We start from the raw sequence: 19,001 nt of genomic DNA, 5'->3' as shown, positions 1-19,001 counted from the left end.
CCCAGACCCCCCAGCAATCCCCCTGTGCATCCCTGTCCAAACGCTCCTGGAGCTCCGGCAGCCCCGGGGCCGTGCCCATTCCCTGGGAGCCTCTGGGGGAAGAACCTTTCCCTGCTCTCCATCCCAAACCTCCCCCTGCAGCCGCTCCCTCCTTCCCTGAGCTCTGCCCTCAGCTCCTCTGCTGCAGCTGAACCAGCCCAGTGCCCTCAGCCGCTCCTCGGGTGGTCCCTGCAGACCCTTCCCCAGCCCCGGCTCCCTCCTTTGGGCTCTGCAGCAGTGCCCGTCCCCTGTGCTGGCACTGCTGGGGCCCCTCGAAGGATGTTCCTGTTCTGGCCACATGCCACAAGACATTTCCCGGTTGCCTTCATCGCTGCTAATGCTGTTGGTGCTTTCCCCTCATTCCACCTGCCAGGGACACCTCCCACCATCCCAGGCTGCTCCAAGCCCTGTCCAAACTGGCCTTGGGCACTGCCAGGGATCCAGGGATTCTCTGAGCTTCTCTGGGCACCCTGTGCCAGGGCCTCCCACCCTCATTTTAGGACCCTCAAGGGCCTGTGGGAAGAAGGAGGTCAAAAAAAGGAAAACTAAAGCAGTGCTGAGATCCTACGGAATCTCAGAGGTCTGGGGAGATTTGTTAAAGCTTTGCTTTCACTAAAAATCTACTTGCTGTGCTCCATGTGTGGAGTCACAGGTGTTTGGGAACTGGAGCTATCTGGGTCCATCTAATTGGGAATTATCTGGGATTCTCTGTTAAGCAGATTCACCAGTCTGGTGGAGCCTGGGTCAGCGACAAAATTTTACTTTTTGTAATTGTTACCAGAAAAACTTCATTTGTTAAGAAACATCAAACTACCCCGTGCAGATGCCAGAGGTTAAAAGTGCACTGGCCCTTACCAGGAGCTTTGAAAATGTTGCATTTTTTATTTGCTGAACATTTCCTTGCCAGCTGCAAAGCACAGCTGCCTCTTGCACTGCACAAGGGGCTGCTGCTCTTCCTGGTCTCAGGAAGCTTTGGGGAAGCTGGAAATGATGGAATCTCTCCTGGCAAACTTGGGCTGCCACGTTCCAGGAGCTGAAGGAGCTCAGCATTTTGCTTGTGACCATTCATTTTACACTGAGATAAACCACGATCTAAGCAGGGACTTTGTTCCTTACACTTCAGCCGAGTCCCTGAGCATGTGGGAAGATAACGATCTGCCTTCCTGAAGCTCCGTTGTTATTATTATTTTTATTATTATTAATAATAATAAAGTGTTTAAGATGGCGATTTGCATTTCAGCAGCACCTTTAATTCACGGTTCTCCATGCACTTTACAGACAGAGATTAACAAGGCCTCACAACAACCCTGTGAGGTAGGTGGATGTGACCATCCCACTGCTGTGGGGACAATGAGAGCACCAGGGATAAGGGGCTTGGAGCAGTCGTGCTGGGATTTGACCTAGAACTTGGGCATTTAAGTCCCATCAGGCCTTCAGCTTCGGATCAGGCTTTCCCAGCTTGCGGGTCTGGCTCGACGTGGGGCTATGCTGATTAACGAGCCTGTGACTGCCTGGCACAGACTATAAAGGCCATTAATCTAAGGCAGAGGTTTATTAGCGGAGTGGATGGTGCTTTGGTGCTTCTTGCTGCTGGAATTATCTGAGTGTTTGAAGGCATATCAAAAATAGAGTTAGATATCAACCACCGAGCGTGGCAGGCTGTAACTGGAGAAAGCCCTCAGGCCCCAGGTGGGGAAGCTATGTAGGACACTACTGCAAATGTACTGATCAGAAAGGACATAATAATTTATATATAAAGTCCACCCTTGCTCTTTCCCCGAAGGGGGGAAAAAAAAAAAAGAACCTAGGAAGCCACTGCTGGTTGTCACATGTCAGCTTCAATCTCTGGGCTCTTGGCTTCATAGCACCTGCCAAAAGAACAAAACACAGCTCATCAGCGGCATGGTTGGGCTGACAAAGGGAGTAGAGCTATGTGTTCTCCCCAACTCAGTCCCAGCTTTAAAACAGCCAAAAATGATATGAATTCCTCATGTGGGATGGACCTGAGAACACCGATGGGGATGTGCTTCCATGTCCCTACCTGTGGGGCAGGAGGGGATAAGCTGGACTGGAGGGTGACACCTCGATTTCTCACAGATCTCTTAATTTCATGGCAAACCCCTCCAGCTTTGCAGGTGGCCACAGGTGATGTCACCTGTACACATGAGGTAAACTTGGCACCTCGAGTTCAGCCAGCCCTGTCAAACCTGAGATGGGCACACAAACTTTTCACCCAGGCTCATGGAAGCAGTTTGGACCTTTAGAAGTTTGGTGGCAGCTGGTTTTTGTCATATTTTTGCAGGAATATAAAAGAGCAAAGAAATACCTCAAGGCATGCTCTTATCCAGCCAGAGAAATGACCCCCAGCTGATTCCCTAAAAAGCAAAGCTGAAAAGGGAAACCTTTTCTGATGGGGGGTAGCTCATGCTGTTGTTGGTGTTGATGTTCTTCATGGAGATCAGAGTGATGCTGTTCCCCTTCTGGCTCATGTCTGCCGAGCAGCTGCCAAGGAGAGAAGGAGATAATTAATTACTCTGGGAAACGAGAGAGAATCACAGAATCACACCGAGGTTGGAAAAGCCCTTCAGGGTCGTTGAGTCCAACCTTTGAGCAATCACCACCTGGTCAAGCAGACCAGAGCTACATCCAGGTGTTCCTCAGACACCTTCAGGGACAAAACTTCTCTGCACAGAGCTGGAGGCAAACAGGCAAGGTACGGGTGACCAGGTTTGGTTTCCACCACCCACTGAGCTGCTGTCCTGATTTGGGCCCATCCATAGGGCATTACAAGGCTTTGGAAGGTGGAATTCCCTTTTCCTACCCTGAGGGCTGGGATGTGCATTCCTTGCCAGTGGAGGCTGGATGACTTTGGGGGTCAGGGAACCTTAGGCACTGTCCTATTTTCAGGCATGTTCTGCCTCAGTGGCTTCAGATCCCTTGGATCATGATCATTAAGGGTATTTCATGACCACTGATGCTGATGCAAATTTGGCACCTAAATACTTACAGACTTTGCTCCCTGTGTCCCTTTCCAAAGCAGGGTTTAGGAAACTATCAGATGGAAAAATAGGAGCAATATGTTTTGGTCCCTTCCAGCTCTTGTTTCCTGCTGTTTTCCCACATTCAGCCTCTCCTCTGGAACAGCAGTGGGGGACCATGGGTTTCTGATGGACCATTCTCTGCTTGATGATTCTCTTCTAAAAGTCTCTGAACTGGGGCTCCTTTGTCCTGCTCTCACTGGGAAACAGTAATGGGCATCTTGGGAGATATCTAAGACTGCTTTGAGATCCAGAAACTTGAGTTTAGACCTCAAGGCTCTATCTAGGCAAGGAAGACAATCTGCTTTGGGAAGGTGATGAGTCTTAGTGCGGCTTTGAAATGAACCCCCTAAATAATGATCTTCTATCTATGTCAGAGGTGTTCTCAAAGCTGATTTTGCTTTTCTAACTCTCAAAGACTCTCAAAGATGTCTTGACAAGCTTCCTTCCACCTGAAATAACCAAAGCAGACTCTTTCCCTTGCTAAAATTAGCTCTGGGATAAAACAGGCGCTCCCAATCAGATGTGGGTGGCGTGAGCAGCCTTACCTCTCTGATACCATTGAGGTTCCTGGTTTCTGTTTGTCTGGGGAGAGAAAAGCAGATGGTGAAGTAGAGGTGAGAAGTCATAAAATAAGCCAGCCCTATTCTGAATAACTTCGTGCAGGGATATAAATGAAGTCTGAGTGAGATTGGAGACACTGTGAGGGGAACCTGGGAGCTGATTAGAGAAAACCCTTTGGCTAAGGGGACATACAGGCAGGACCTGCTGGCCCTGCAGGCTTTAGGAAGGATTCCTTTAGGAAGGATTCTGCCTTGCAGCAGAGCAGCCTTGCCCTCTGCTGGGCACTGCATCGTGGGAAATGGGATTCCTAAGGAAAAGGAGTGTCAAAGTCCACGATTTTTGCTGGAAGAACTGCCCACCTCTTGGAATTTGAGCTGCAGGAAATTTGAGACCACATCCAGATGAGGCTGGGCTGGGGCTCTAGCAAGGAGGTCACACTGCACTCCTGACTGCTCAATCCATGTTCCAGTCTGGCTTCCAAACCTCCCCACCACTGTGTAAGCTTTTCAGATGCATCTTTTAGGAACTGCCAGATCCACATGGAAACTGGTGAATTGTTGTTTAGGGAAGCACAGATTCCCCCAGACAAATACCTTCTGAATCCTTGGAGTGGTTGCACTTGAACCTCAGGCTGACCACACTGACCAGGATGATGACCACCACTATCAGGATAACAACAAAGCTGATGACACCTGGGGATGGAGGAAAGAAGTGTCTGAGTAGCAGAGAGACTCTGACATCAAAACTTGGCTAGGAAATCAATATTTCCATTAATGTGAGCATGGTTCGTAACAGGCAGAGAAGCAAACAGTTGTTAGAACAAATAGCTTTATCCTCCTGTGTTTTAACCTCAAAGGACTTCTATGAATACTTAATCAATAAATAATTAATTGGTAAGGCAGTGCCAGGAAGGCAGAAGTCAGCTGATTACACTGGGGATTGATAAGAGTCTGTATGTTCCTGCTACAGTTGGTAAATCTTATCCCAAAAGTGTGTAAAGCCAAATAAATAAGTAATGTAACAGGGAGAGACAAGCTAGAGCTGTGGGTGATGTTATCTGTCCCGTAAACCACCTTTAGACACTTCAAATCAAGTGTGGATTTGGTACTGACATCAGGCCTCAATCAATCACACAATTCTTTGCACAGGAAATTTGTCCTGCTAAGATTCCCTTGGATTTATAATCCTGGAATCACGAAATGGTTTGGGTTGGGAGGGACCTTAAAGATCATCCCATTCCACTCCCTGCCCTTCCAGTATCCCAGGTTGCTCCAAGCCCTGTCCAGCCAGGCCTTGGACACTGCCAGGGATCCAGGGGCAGCCCCAGCTTCTCTGGGCTCCTGTTTGGGTGTCCAAACCATCATGGATTGGTGAAGGAGAGCCCCCTCCTCTGCCCAGGTGGCACAAACCTTACCAAAAGCTGCCACTGTCAGCGGTGATTTCTCGTCTGTCGGGGTGGGCTCGGGCAGTTGGCTGGAGGAGTTGGGTGCTGGGGTGATGTGTACTGAGGTGCCTACAGAGGGAAGAAAGGCAGATTTATATAAAAGTCATTCTTCCACGGCTAGGAAGAGGATTCCTAGCAATGCTAGAGGCCCTAACTCTCACTTGCACTTCACTAAAGAGACCAAATTTGGATCCTGGCCAGGCCCATCAATCTTTACAACAAAGAGGGCGAGACCTGTGTGGAATCATTGCCTTGGTGGGGCCCCTTTTATGGACAAGCTGAGACCCCAGCGAGGAAAGGTCAAAGTCAGCTCTGGCACTGCTTTTGAGGAGGGATTTTGTCCTGTCTCCCTCCTTTTACAACCTTTTGCTATAATGGCACCTTTCCTTCTGTTCCCAGACTCAAGAGGTTGCCCAGCAGTGCTATTTCTGTAGAGCTTTACAGGCTTTTCAAGGGCTGGATGGGATGTTCATCACCCCTCAGGAAATCATTGGCGTCCACGCTGCCTTGAAGACAGCCGTGTGATGGCCCTGCTGCTGGCTGTGCACAGGAATATAAAATATGGAGCAGGAATTACCTCTCTGTGAAGAGGAAGCACCTTGAGTTGCTGCTGTTGTGGTGCTCTCATTCCTCATGGGATCCTGACCTGCACAAAGAGACACAGAATGTGAGTCTTGACCTCCAGTGACATCTGAGAAACAAAGGAATTAATGGAGAGGAGAATGGATTCACAGTAGTGCCAGCGATATCTGGGGAAACATGGAATTAATACTCCCACCTCCATGTTAAAAGCTTCCCACCAAATATACTTTTTACTCTTTTCCATGTCCAAATGGAAACCCTAGGGAACCAAAATTCAAATACCCTTTTGTAAACTCTTTAGGGTCTGCAGTCCCAGGTACAGGTTTGGGGCAGAAACAGCAAGGCAAGGCTGGAAGACTGAGCTGGGAAGGTTAGAGATGTGCTGCAGGTCATGAACATTGAGACTTTAAAATAAGTCTGATTAGGGGAAAAAATATTGCAGACTGTGGGTGTGAATTGAGTGTTTGGCTTGTCCCTGGATTTGAAATGAGTGGATTTGCTATGCTGGGTTATCTAGAAGTACACCATACGTGGTCTGGCTGTGGCAGCACAGAGGTTTGTCCAAGCAAGGACTCCAGTTCTCAGTGGGATAAATTGGCTCGTGTGAAGCTGTCTAGTAGGTGACAGCTGCTTCCAGTGCCTGTGCAAGGAAATGTAAAGCCAGCCCATGTTTCACTTGTACAGAGAAAAAACATCCTTTGCTGCCTCCAGGCTGTTGTTGAACAGCCAGAGTGTCTGCATCGACCTTAATGAGCAGCTACAGGCCCTGCCAGGAGACTCAAAGTGATACTTCAGAGCTTCAGAAGATCACCTGTAGGATCTTCCTCCCTGCTTTCCCAGCCCCACGTTCCCAGCAGCAGCACTGGCCAAGGGGCTGTGGTGCCTGGAGAGGTGTGCACAGCTCCTGGCACTGCCCTGGGGAGCAGCTGAACCCAGGTCCTGTCCTGCAGCAAACATCCCTGATTTGGACTGGGATTCTGCCAAAAGCCAGGGGAAGAAGGTGAAAAGGCATGAAATAATAAATCTAGCTGTTTCAGAAGCCACAAGGAGCAGAACAGTCTGGAGAATCAGGGTCTGCTGCTGTACAACTTTTTCCCCACTCATCAAATTCTTTGTTTCATTCTGACATTGTTCCTCTGGCAGAAGCTGGGGTTTGCTGAGCCTGGCATGGATACACCATCCCTGGGAAATGTTTGGTCTCACACAATGCGAGACCTGGCTTTTGGAAGCCTCAGCATCTTTAGTCAGAGATGTGTGGAGCTTCTCAGTGGTAATTCAGGGTTGGAAAGAACAGCAGTATGCTCTGAGCAAAGGGCTCCTGCCTTAGCTGGGCACAGCCATGCTGGGTGGGCACAGCTTCCTCACCTTGCTTGTGTTAGAGATTTGAGAGGTACTTGGAGAGGCAGAGCAGTTTCTTGACCACTGCAGGTTTTTGAGGCTGAATTTTTAATGGAGAATCAGCTCAGTTGTCAGATTTCAGTCTTCCAGTCACTTGGATTCTGCCCTTATTCTGAGAAAACTCTTACTGAATTCTCTAATTTGTGCTTACAGCTTGGGTTAAACAAACTGTCGAAAGCAAAATTATATTTACTTAAAAAGATTTTAAAAGGGCTCTCCTTTCCTAAACATAGATCCAGTGTTCAGCTGCTCAAGTTCATCCCAGCAGAGGATTTTGAGAGCATTTATCTTGTCTTTTATCACTGCTTATAAAGACACCAGATGTGATTTTGCATGGTTCCCCCCCAAACAGGCTCGTGCTTAGAGAACCTGTGCCACTGATTGCCATCAAATCATCTGATCCTCTTGTTACTCTAAAAGGACAAAGTACCTTGACTTGTTGGAGAAGTTGGAGAAGGAGCTGCTGTGCTTCTGTTTCCACCAGACTTCTCATCTAGATAAAGAAAACGTGGGAAAGGACAATTAACTGGGGAAGCCGCTGCAGATTCCACCATGGAGAGCTGTTGGGTGTCCATGGAGTAAAAATCTTGATTTGCAGGATATTTTCCCTCCAGCCATCCATCAGGATGCCCAGTTAGCCAGCTGTGGAGGCAGCTCAGAGTGTACCTGACAGGTGAGCTTGGGAGAGGGAGCCTGGGGAGGCTAGAGCTGCTCCAATGTTTGATAAAGCATGATCTGGATTTTCTGATATGGCCTTGGCCTGGCTGTGTCCATCTGGGGAGTTGGAATGAGCTGCTCTTTCAGCAAAGACTCTGAGAAATTCAATATTTGCAATTCAATAATTGCTGAATAACCAGCACAGTGTGGACTAGCCCAATACTCTGATGCCTGCAGTTTGGCTTGGATAAAGAGGGAGGCACAAACAGGTCCTGCCTGAGCAAATATTTAAGTTTTCCATCCTTACCTTGCTCGGTGGTTGCTGTCAGGGTTGTTGTAATGGTGGAGGAGGGTTTGGCTGTAGTAGTTTGACCCACAGAGGTGAGGCTTAGGTTGGTCGGTGGTGTTGATTTTACTGATGGTTCTGTAGGGAAATTGTGGTGTTACTTCAAAAAGTTCAGCTCAGAAACAGCTGAGAGGGGACACAGCTATTGCAGAACCCTCAAATTCCTCAAGAGTTAGGAATAATCTGCTGAGGAAAGCATGGAAATGGCCTTCATCCTGCTCAGAGTCAAGGAGCTCTTGTACTTTGGAATTTCCTTTTGTCTTTTCACAGTGAAGAGATGCTGAGCTGGCAGAGCTCAGCAAACATGTGGGGAAAGTCAGGGTTTGCTGCTGCTTCCTTCCCTGCTCTGAAAAGTGAAGGTGTTTTTGTCACCGGACACTTGAGCTGCCTGGAGCTGCCTGGCACCCCTGAGATCATTTCCTTGTGTTCTGAAATGCCAACTTTCACCTTGAATTTCACTGAGAGTCTCCAACACAAATAATTCAGCTCTTGAAGTGGTCTGGAGGCTCCATCCTCTGCCCCAACCTGCTCCAAACTGCACTTGATCCAGAGCAAGCTGTGAGGGGGAAAAGCTTTCAATAATCCCTCTGCAAGGAAGAGTGGATCACCAGCTGGGAATTTACAGGTGAGTTCCTTGCCTATACTGCTCCTGGCTTTCCAGTAAATTGAGAAAATGATGAAATGGTTTCAAGATTAGTGTGATGGGTTTTTTTTTTTTTTTTCCTTCATCCAAATACCTCACTGAAATATTAGAATTTAGGATTAAGTTTAAGGTTTAGGGTTTTTTTTTTCTGAAACGCTTGGAAGCAGCAGAGATCTTTTAGAGATCTTATTCCTTGATATTTTTGGGGTCCTTCTGGAAGGGTAGCTATGCTTATATTTTTTTGTTTATTCCTGAAACAGCAGGAAGAGATCTGTCTCCAAAGATCCAAATGGGCACTAGCAGCTGTGGAGCTGGAGAGATCATTTCTTGTGTAATCGGTTTTCTGTACATGCCAAAAATCATAGGAAGGCTTGGGTTGGAAGGGATCTTAAAGATCAGTCAGGTTGGATGGGGCTTGGAGCACCTGGGATAGTGGAAGGAGTCTCTGCCATGGCAGAAATGGAATGGGATGAGCTTTAAGGTCTCTTCCAGCCCAACCCATTCTGGGATTCCACTCTATGATCTTCTTGTTCTCCCTACTCAATCTGAAGATTTTTTTCCCCCCTGGTTTTGCTCACACCCATGCCTTGATCCCTGTGGGGTGAGTTGGCTGGATCAGAAGCCCTGACACTACAAAATTTCCTTCCTCCTCACCACTGGCCTCTGCACAGCCCCAGTTACTGCGGGGTGGCCCAGCTGGACTGAGGTCAGAGCAGTTCCCCACTGGGATGTCCTCAAGCCTCTCTCCTCGGTCTCCAGCTGAGCATTACCTGAGCTGTGGTTCTTTGCTGCAGGGGTGGGTACTGTAGGTTGGGATTGACCTGGAACACAAGCAGAGGCACGGAGGTGACATTTCCAGGCTGGTGGGATCCCACAGGGAGGGTTGGAGAATGGGCCAGAAAGGGGCCATTGAGAGCAGAAAGGGTGAGGGGGACAAGAGATGCCAAGAGAGGGTTTGTTGCTGGTGTGGCTGTAGGGACCAGCTCCATGGATCCATATAGGAAACAGCTGGGAAAGCAGGGAGCAAAGGTGAGGCAGGATCCCTCTGCTTTCCCCAGGCTTCCTGGAGCACAGCCTCGCTCCCATCCAGGCAAAAGGGAGCCAAGCCAGGCCACCCTCAGGGGCACAGTGCCCTCCATGTCCCCTGGAGATCTGGGGGTGATGGGTGGGGCAGAGGAAGGATCCTGGGAGAGGATCCCTCAACAGGTACAGGGTCCCACTTGGGGCCTCTCCATTTGCATCCCCCCATTTCCATGTGCACCCATGTCCAAACAGACACATAAAGCACATCACAAGGCAGAGGTACCTGTTCCAGTGGGGCTGGAGGAGTTTGTGGAAGCTGTAGAACCTGAAAGGAAAGAGCAGAGTGTGAGTGATGCTGATCTGTGGTGGTCACTAACCCACTGCTACTCTTGTTCCTTGTGTGGTTTGCATTTTCCTCATCTTCTGTTTGAATGATTTTGGAATATGGAATTTCCCCAAAAGTATTAGCAGAGGAGTACTAGCAAAGAAGTTTAACTGACCACTAAAACTATCAGGCTCTGAATAAATGAATAGTGGAGTTTATCCAGCCAGGATAAATGTGCTCCTCCCCTTTGGGGGTCATAGAAATCCATGGGCTCTTTCCCTCCCCAGCCCTGGCCCAGAAGGGTGTGGGACCTCTGTTCTGGAGCTGTGTAAGACACACATATGAACACTTTGTTCCCTTGAGACCTTATGGAATGGATGGATGAGGTTTGTAAAGGCTTCCAGGAGCTGATGGGACCGTTCTCCTTCCTGTCCTGTGTATCCCGGGAAACTGAGGCCTGCAGCTGTGAGGCTGGAGAGAGCTGCAGCCCTCAGGAGCTGCCTTCCCTGGAGGGCTGGGTAGTCCTGGAGGTCCACACAAGGTTGTAGATGTTTCACTGGGTCCCCAGTTCCTCAGCTGAAAGGTGACTTTGCTTTATTAGTTTCTTTTTCTTTTGGATTCATGATGATGCATCCCTGCTCCAAACCCCCACATTTCCTGCTCTCAGCATTCATGATGTTTTCCTTGAAGCTCCCAGAGTCACAGAGCAGAGTATTTTGGCTTGGAATGGAACTTTCAGTCTCATCTAGTACAGCCCCAGGGGTTAGATGAGATGTCAGTTAAAAATGCTGCCCTTGAAAATGGGAGAAAGAAATGTCCCACACTCGAGGACAAAACCTGGAAAATGTAAATACACTTTAAATGCTCAAATCCTACCTGGCTGGTTTAACTTTGAGAAGGTGACTTTGAGTCTGTCATTGCTGGAATGTACATCCTAATTGGGATTTTAAGATGGTTATTGTTGGTGCCCCTGGTGCTCTCCATGGTTAAGTTTAATGAAAGAAATGGCACTACAGGAAGCAGCTGAATCTGACTCCCCTGGTGATCCATCTCACCAGAGTCCCATGGGACAAAAAGGATTTGGGCAAAAAGGACAGCAGGGAAGGTTGAATCCTTCCAGCACACTGTCCCCTCATGGTGCCTCATGGCTCTGGTGGGAGCAGAGCCTTTGCAGGAGGTGCAGGGGAGGCTCCAGCCAGGCAGCAGCAGCCAGGGCACAGCAGCAGTGCCTGTTTGCATCCAGAGCCTGCCCTCCTGCAAGGAAATTCTCCCTGGGAGGGTGGGGAGTCCTGAGGGTGCCCAGAGCAGCTGGGGCTGCCCCTGGATCCCTGGAAGTGTCCAAGACCAGGCCGAATGGGGCTTGGAGCAGCCTGGGATGGTGAAGGTGTCCCTGCCATGGCAGGGGTGGGATGGGATGAGCTTTAGGGTCCCTCCCAGCCCAAAGCACTGTGTGATTCCAGGATTTGATGCCAGGAGCTGTAGGGGGGATGGAGATGAACTTTGGGGTAGGTCCATGAGCCCAGGGGGTCTGAGGGCCCTGGCAGGGAGGGGTGTCTGGAAGGAGAGCCTCAGCACTGACTGGGGGTCTGGCTCAGAGCTCACCCTCAGCACCCTCTGGGTGTAGCAAGTTCCTGATTGATCTCATTTTCCTCATGGAATTGCTTTGGAGACTTAATTGTTTTTGTGTCTGAGGCTTTATGACAATGATCCCAGCCAGACAGGAAGTGTGTAAACCACGGTGAATACATAATAAAATGTGGTTTATTCCCAGACACAGTTTGGCTGTGAAAGTCAGACTGGACTTTTCAGACCTTTTCCATGTTTTTCTCTTCTAATTTACTGGGCAGCAGGCTGGGAAAACTGTCCTGTTCAAACCATGAAAGAGAAGGCAGGATCAGATCTTTAATCATAGAGAGAGGAAGGGACTGGTTGATTTACAGCTCAATTTGGAGCAGGATCAGGAAACAAGGACCTTTATCTGCAGCAAGGAAAAGGGAGGCTGGGAAAGAGGAACCTGCCTTAGCACAGGGATAGCGAGGTGTGGCTATGTTGAAGAATTTATGGGATATCCTTCCCCGAGGGTTTTGAAGAGCAACTCAAAGGAGCATCAGGGCAGTAAGAGACAGGGTTATGGGCAGCTGTACCATCACCTACTAAACCAATTAATTTCATGGGGAAAAAAGAATGTTTTAGGCACATGTTTGCCCTTCCTAAAGAGGTAGAGATGATTCTTTTGAGGAAAGGGGATGATTCTGGACATTGTTTTGCAGATGCCTTAAGATACTCTCTACATTCAGCACAAAAAATAAAGTGCTGAGATCATCATGGGGGGGTCAATATCCTCCAGCAGCTGCTTGACTCAAACAGCTCCTCTTTCTCCAAAATTCTCTTGCAGGACCCATTGTCTCATTTTCCTGTGGGGAGAAGTAGCTGTGGCACATTTATGGAAGAGATTTATGGAGCATTTATGGGAATGCTCACAGGTACTTTTTCATGGACATGGCATGTGGAAGCACCCAGAATCGCTGGAGAAAGAGCTGCTATCTTCACCTAGTCTCTGCCAAAGGAAAAGGGGAATGAAGGTGCTGAGCTGGACGTTTATTCCACCATTTTTGGTGCAGATGAGGAGAAATCTGAGAACTTGAACAGAGCCTCTGGGGATGGCAGGAAGCTGAGGGTGAGGGAGGTGACACTGCCATCCCTGATGGGACCATCCAGGGGCCAGCTCCAGCATCCCTTGGACAGGAGGAAATTATTGAACTCAAAACTTTCTCGTCCTGACACAGAGGCTCCCACTGCTTATTGTAAAAAAGATGAAAAAGCAGTTTTCCCCCATTCTCAGTTCCTGAGCTCCTGAGGCTGGGCTGATGCTTGCCCTGCTCTGGAGTGTTGCTGTGCAGAGGCTGAGGGCTGGAGATCCCCTTCTGGCATTCTGCTCCGGAATAAACGCCCCTGGCTTTTCTAAACACATCCACACTTCATTTCAAAGTGGAGCAGGCCTGGCTCCGACTTCTGGCCACTGCTGCTTGTTGTGCCTTCCCTGCCAACTCAAATAAGCAAAACTCCTGTTCTATTGGGTGTTTTGTTTCGGGGAGGGTGCTCAGCATCCCAGACCCCGCAGGAGCGGGCTGGATCTGTGCGAAGCAGGAGGAGAGCAAACTCCCGTCGTGGGGCTGCGCAGCAGGACGGGGATGAACAAAACGCGCCACGTGTCGCGGCTCCCTGCAGATATCCCAGGGGATTCTGGAGCTGGAAACCATTCCCTCCCCGTGCTGCTGCCAGCATGGAGAGCCCTGGCTCTATAAACAGCTCCCAGCAATAATCAGGACACGGCTGGCGCAGCTGGAATCGCAATAAACATCAAAGCCCTTCCACGAGGGCGAGCGCTGCCAAGGAGTTCATTGCGTGTTTGGGTGCAGAGGATTTACAGCTGGATTGTGCAGTCCTGGGTGGAGACCGGGAGCTGCCTGAGGGATTTACGATGGGAAATACGGCTTTGTGCTCGTGCTGTCATGGGAAAGTCCCAGTTAGGCACTGGAGCTGCAGGGCTGCAGAGGAGCATGTCGGGGCTGCCGCTGCATTTCCCACTCGCTGCTTTCCGCTTCGTTTCTCCAAAGGGCAAACGGGAGAATTTTGGATTTCTGGTTTTGGCAGCTGTTTTTTCCGTGGGGCTGGGTGTGTCTAGACTGACCTGGAGCCTTCTCTCGTGGCAGCTGAGGTATTCCCACCTCACCCTACTCACTCCTCAGCACAAAGAGGGTGATGTCAACCAAAAGACAGGTGAATTTTAGGTATTTCTGCTTTGGTATTATTTTTGGCAATTGTAGACATTTAAAGCATGGTTTTTCCAGCTGCTGACCAAAGAGAGGGAATACTTTAAACCCCCAAACTTTACCTATAGAGACCTGAGGCAGCTGTTGGGAAGGTTTCAGCAGGGTTTAGATCAGGCTCATGACAGGTTTGTGGTGTCCAGCCTGTGTTCACAGAGAGCTGGGGTCACTGGGGAGGATCTCTGGCACCGGTGTGGAGTCACAGGGACTGCTCCTGTCCACTCAGAACTGCTGATGGGGAGGGAGCATCTATTCCCCGTGACAAGGAGCCCGGGACTCGTCCCTTCCCTGGCAGTTTTGGGGGATGTCCCACCTGCAGAGCCCACAGGGCTCACCCTCTGTGTCACCCTGTGCTTGAGAACACTTTCAGAAGAGAGATAAAAATAGGCTTTGCAACTCAGATATTGGCACTTCTGTCAGATGACCCAAGACAAAAAAAATACCAACCACTTAACACAGGTGCAGCTGCTTCCTGGGTGAAACAGCTCTGAGCAACACTCAGGGCTTCCACATGGAAAAAAATCCTCTTTTAGGAAACCTGGAAAGCAGAGAGTTCTGCCAAAGCCTAGGCCCTGTTTTATTAAGTGCCTGAATAAGGTGTCTCTGCCTTGAGGGTCTCACAGCAGAACAGGTGGGGTGGGAATTGTGGAGGAGAGAGAGGAAAAGTGTTGTTCTGCAGGGTGATAACTGACAGCCCAAATTAGGGCCAGATCCACAGAAGTGCTCAAGTGCCTAATTCCCAAATGCTGGGGGGGGGCTGGCAACTGGCTGCCAAGTTGTTCTGAATTGTAATGACTCAGTCAAAGTGTTATGGAAAGTTTAGAAAGCCGGGAATTAATCCCGGATCTCATCAGCAATTAAAATTAATCGTTGCCTTCCTCTGCCTGTCCTCAAGGACTGGGCCTGGGCATCCTCTCCAAGCACCACATTCCATGCTCCTCTCTGGTGAGCCAGTCTGGAATCAGATCTTAGTGGGAGGCAATTAAAACCCACTTGGATGTAGAAAACAACCCGGGAGACAAACAGCGAGGGGAGGCTGCGGGCACGGGGCGGCTCCGCTGCGTCCCTGTGCTGCCCAGGGCTGCTTTGCCCATGGAAAGGGTTTGTCCTGGAAGGAAAAGCAGCCTGGCATTTCTCCTGGCTGCACCACCAGGCTGCTGCTCCATCACCCTCCCAGCTGCTCACTGGTTCCAGTTTCCTCCTGAGCTGTTTATTTTAGAGCTCTGGGTTTGCTCCTGCTGATGTGGCTCCTGTCCTTCTCCTGGCTGTGCTGCTCCTCAGGTTTGGAGCTGGGTCTGGGATTTTGGAGGGGAAATCACTCCATGCCCAGTGCAAATGAAAAATGGGAGCATTACCAGTCCAGGCTTGATGGGACCTGCAGCCCAGCCTGTGCTTTTTGCCTACCTACAGTTTTTTAATAATACTATTTATTAGCAGAGCTCAAAGCACTTTACAGAGGAGACTTTCCAAGTTTCTTCCCAAATTGCTTACTCTTTCCAGTAATTCTGAGATTCCCCAGGTTTATTTGAGTGCTGCTCTATGGTGTTTATGAACCATCAGGCAGGAATGTGATCTGCTGGGGCTGGTTCAGGAGATGAGGTGTGAAAGGGGCTGGTGGCTGAGGGATTTCTCATAATTCCTGTTCTTTCCACCTGCTTTTCTTGAGTGTCCTGGCTTGAGTGCCAGGGGAGCAGCTGAAGGTTAACCCTGCTTGGAAGAGTTCTCAGTCTCATAGAAGCAACAGCTACAGGCCAGGTAAAGCATCTTGGCCTGACAATTCATCTGAGTCCAGATTTTGGGTGAAAGACCCAAGTTTCACCCCCACATTTCTCAATTCTTCATGTATCCCCCACAGTGCGGGCAGCAGGGCAGGGGGATTCTGGACCTCACCTGCAGAGCTTCCCTCCTTCAGCTTAAGGACATTCCCCCTTGTCCTGTCCCTCCATCCCTGGTCTCCAGTCCCTCTCCAGCTCTCCTGGAGCCCCTCTGGGCACTGGAAGGGGCTCTGAGCTTTCCCTGGAGCTTCTCCTCTCCAGGTGAGCACCCCCATCTCTCCCAGCCTGGCTCCGCGGCAGAGCTGCTCCATCCCCTGGACCATCCTGGACTCAGATGGGAGCTGCTCCCTTGTTGAGGTGGTTGGGTGGTGCTGGGTGGGCTCCTCTGGGCACAGGAGAGGTCCCAGCTGAGCTTTGCTGCTGCTGGAGGAGCCCCAGCTCCCTTCTCCAGCCCGGCTCCCCTGCAGGAGCGTTCCTGCCCTCGGGACACCTGTTATTGACTCACCTATTGTAAACGGGACAGAATTCCTGGAAGCTGCTGCGCTCAGATCTGCGCTCACCGAGGGGTTTCGGGTTACCGAAGGGAGCAGTTTGTTGTGCGAACAAACATTTCTAAAGCACCTCCTGCTTTCTCTTCCTTGTTCACCACGTCAGGGCTGGGCTGGCCTCGCCCTTGGCTGAGAAATTTGCTTGAGAATGGCCTGGTTTGAGGGTACAAGTCTGGAATGGGGGTGCCTGCCCTTCAGCTGCACCCCGTTTGTGATTGTATCAAAAATATATCTCAGAATACGTGTCTGGTTTTGAAATACCACATTTCTGGTGCCATTATCCATCCACAAGCTGTGGCACAGATAAGGAGAGCGATGGATGGAACAACAACAGTGGGAAATCCTGCTGGGTTTTCATCAGCTTTGAGGAGGAATTTTTTCAGTGGAAATCTTTTGTCTGGAAAACTCCTGCCCATTGTAATGGAAAGGGTCCATAGGAAGAGATTTGTTTGGACAAATTTTCTGCTAAGTGTTTCTGGGGGGAGGAAAAACAAACTGGAAATGTTCCAGACCTTCTCACCAGCAATTTCAAAATAACAGTTTGAACCTCCCTTATCTGAATCTCCCTTCAGAAATAACCATGAGAATGGAAAAGTTTAATTTAGGAAATGATAAATTAATAAAATAATTTGCACCAAGCAAAAGTGAGAAAGGCCCATGTGGGAGCAGGCAGGTGTTAGTGTCCAGCCAAAGCTGATTCTCTGTCTCATCAAGGTTATCTCTATCTCTCCAGGGCAGGGAGCCTCGTTCCAGAGCCCCTAATTCCCTTTTCCTGCTGCTGGGAAATCAGTGGCAGCACAGAGCCCCTGTCACTGAGCTGCTGCTTTGTCTTGTGCAGATGCTTCTCCCAGGGACTGCACCACCTTAGGGACTTGCTGTCAAATTAAAAATGAAATTCAGAAGCCCTTTTTGGGCTGTTGGATCAGCAGGAGAGGGAGCCAGGACACTTTCCAGGGAAGGCTGTTTGGTGGGAGAGGTGTGACGGTGCTGTCACCACAGAGGGGGATGGTCCCTGCCCCTGGTTTTAGACAGGTGGCTTTGAGAGGACAGAGTGATGCTGTCGAGACTGAAGGGTGGAGGGTGGCATCCCATTCCAGCTGCTCCTGGAAGCTGGAATTCTGGGCAGCACCTCTGGGATTCCCACTGCATGGATCTTGGCATGGTGCAGCCCAGCCAGGGAAGGGCCTGACACCCTCTATGCCATTCTTGTCCCATAAAAGCCCTTCCATGTAGTTTCAATACAGAAAGCTGCGTTCTGGGTGGGCTTTAAGGAGAGTCACAGGGTGGCCAAGGTGCTCAAAGGCCCTTGATGTGATCCTTGCTCTGATCCCAGGCACAAATTCCCCCTCTGCTGAAGGCAGCAGTGCTGCCCGCTAATAAAGAGAGAAAATTTCCAATCCACGTGCTCTTATTTCTTGGAATTATACAGCTACAAACCGAATTGCTTTCTGTATTCTACAGAATGAGCTGATCTTTCCTTTCCAACACAAACCATTCTATGATTCCCTGCCTTTTAAAAATCCCATTATTACCAGCACAGTGGCTGTAACCCGAGGCAACTTCTATGGTTTAATGATAAAACCTCGGAGTTGGAGACACATTATTTTATATTCCTTTGAATGTATTCCAGCTCCCAGCTACTACAGCTGTCAGCAAGGCAAAAGAGGCCTGACAATGCAGGGGAAGGCAACCTGTCATCCTTCAGAGCCGGAAACCAGCTCCTTCATCCCACACCTCGACTCACACAGGAGAGAGAAGTTAAAGCAGAATTACCCCAAAGCAGAATTATTACAGCAAGGACAAGATGTGCTCTGCACCAACCTTGCACGTGGGCTTTGTATTTGTATTAACGAGAGCAAAAAGTGCAAATAAAAAGTGTTTTTGAGGAAAACAATATCCTCCTGTACATTGAAACATCCCACCTTTACTCTTATTTGACAAAAGCCACTTACTCTGAACTCCTCAGCAGAAACACTCCTCTCATTAACCAGGAAACAAATCTTTCTATCCCAGCACTGAGCAAACCTGACAAAGCCACGTTTTCCCCAGCGAGCCGAGCTGCGAGGCTCAGCTTTCCCCAGCCTCTGCCCGGATCCCTCGGAGCCCCCCGAAGCCGGGACCCCCCCAGATCCCCCCAGATCCCCCGGGTGTGGGGGGAGCTCACCTGGGAGCAGCAGGAGGAGCCCGAGCAGTGCCTGCACGGACAGGAGCAGCATCTCGGCGCTGCTCGGTGGCTCGCAGAGGCTCTGGCCATCCCGGGAGGGACCAGAGCGGCGATTCGCCTGCCTGGGCTGACTCTCACACGGCTTCCTGTTAAAGAATAGGAGGAAACGGGCTGAATCCACAGGGGAACTGTGTTTTTCTACCCATTATGGCCGGGGAGGATGTGAGACATCGCTCGCCGGCGGCAGAGGAAACCTCGCCGGGCTTTCGGCACCGAGGGATGCCCCACTCTGGGCCTCAGTGGCTTCTTTATGGGGCTGGGGTTTTTGGGAGGTGTTTTGTGTGGGGTAGGATGTGCCCCAGGTCCCATCTCCCCCCACATCACCCTCCCTGGGGTAAGAGCGGCTGGAGGAGCCTCCCTGCCACCCGAGAAGGGGTTTCTTACACATCCATGAGGAATTTAGGGATAACTGCTCCTTGTGGGGCCAGGCTAGCTGGACCTGCCCATGCCCCGTGCCTCCCTGGGCAACTCCAGCGAGTCTGGAAGCTGGGACATACCAGCTTTGGGATGGGGGATTTGGGAGGAGAGATTTGGGATGGGGGCTTTGGGATGGGGGATTTGGGAT

The 19,001-nt window shown here is 50.0% G+C and overlaps 1 protein-coding gene across 2 annotated transcripts; it reads right to left on the bottom strand.

Annotated features, from left to right (window-relative positions):
- Nucleotides 1–1,261: 1,261 nt before the first annotated feature.
- ECSCR (endothelial cell surface expressed chemotaxis and apoptosis regulator) lies at nucleotides 1,262–18,513 on the bottom strand. Of its 2 annotated transcripts, XM_058849122.1 has the most exons (11): nucleotides 18,377–18,513; nucleotides 10,018–10,059; nucleotides 9,482–9,532; nucleotides 8,030–8,146; nucleotides 7,496–7,558; nucleotides 5,663–5,731; nucleotides 5,056–5,154; nucleotides 4,235–4,333; nucleotides 3,626–3,662; nucleotides 2,442–2,541; nucleotides 1,262–1,907 (listed from the first exon to the last, which is right to left on the bottom strand). In XM_058849122.1, the coding sequence occupies exons 1-11, from the start codon at nucleotides 18,426–18,428 to the stop codon at nucleotides 1,899–1,901; spliced, it is 738 nt and encodes a 245-aa protein (XP_058705105.1). In that variant the 5' UTR covers nucleotides 18,429–18,513; the 3' UTR covers nucleotides 1,262–1,898. The 2 variants fall into 2 exon arrangements, with proteins under 2 accessions (XP_058705105.1, XP_058705104.1); XM_058849121.1 differs by lacking the exon at nucleotides 1,262–1,907 and having other exon boundaries at nucleotides 1,916–2,541.
- Nucleotides 18,514–19,001: the final 488 nt, after the last annotated feature.

This window comes from Poecile atricapillus, chromosome 13 (assembly GCF_030490865.1).
Source record: "Poecile atricapillus isolate bPoeAtr1 chromosome 13, bPoeAtr1.hap1, whole genome shotgun sequence".
NCBI lineage: Eukaryota > Metazoa > Chordata > Aves > Passeriformes > Paridae > Poecile > Poecile atricapillus.
The sequence above is the reverse complement of the archived record's forward strand: the minus strand, read 5'-3'. Positions and strand labels throughout refer to the sequence as shown.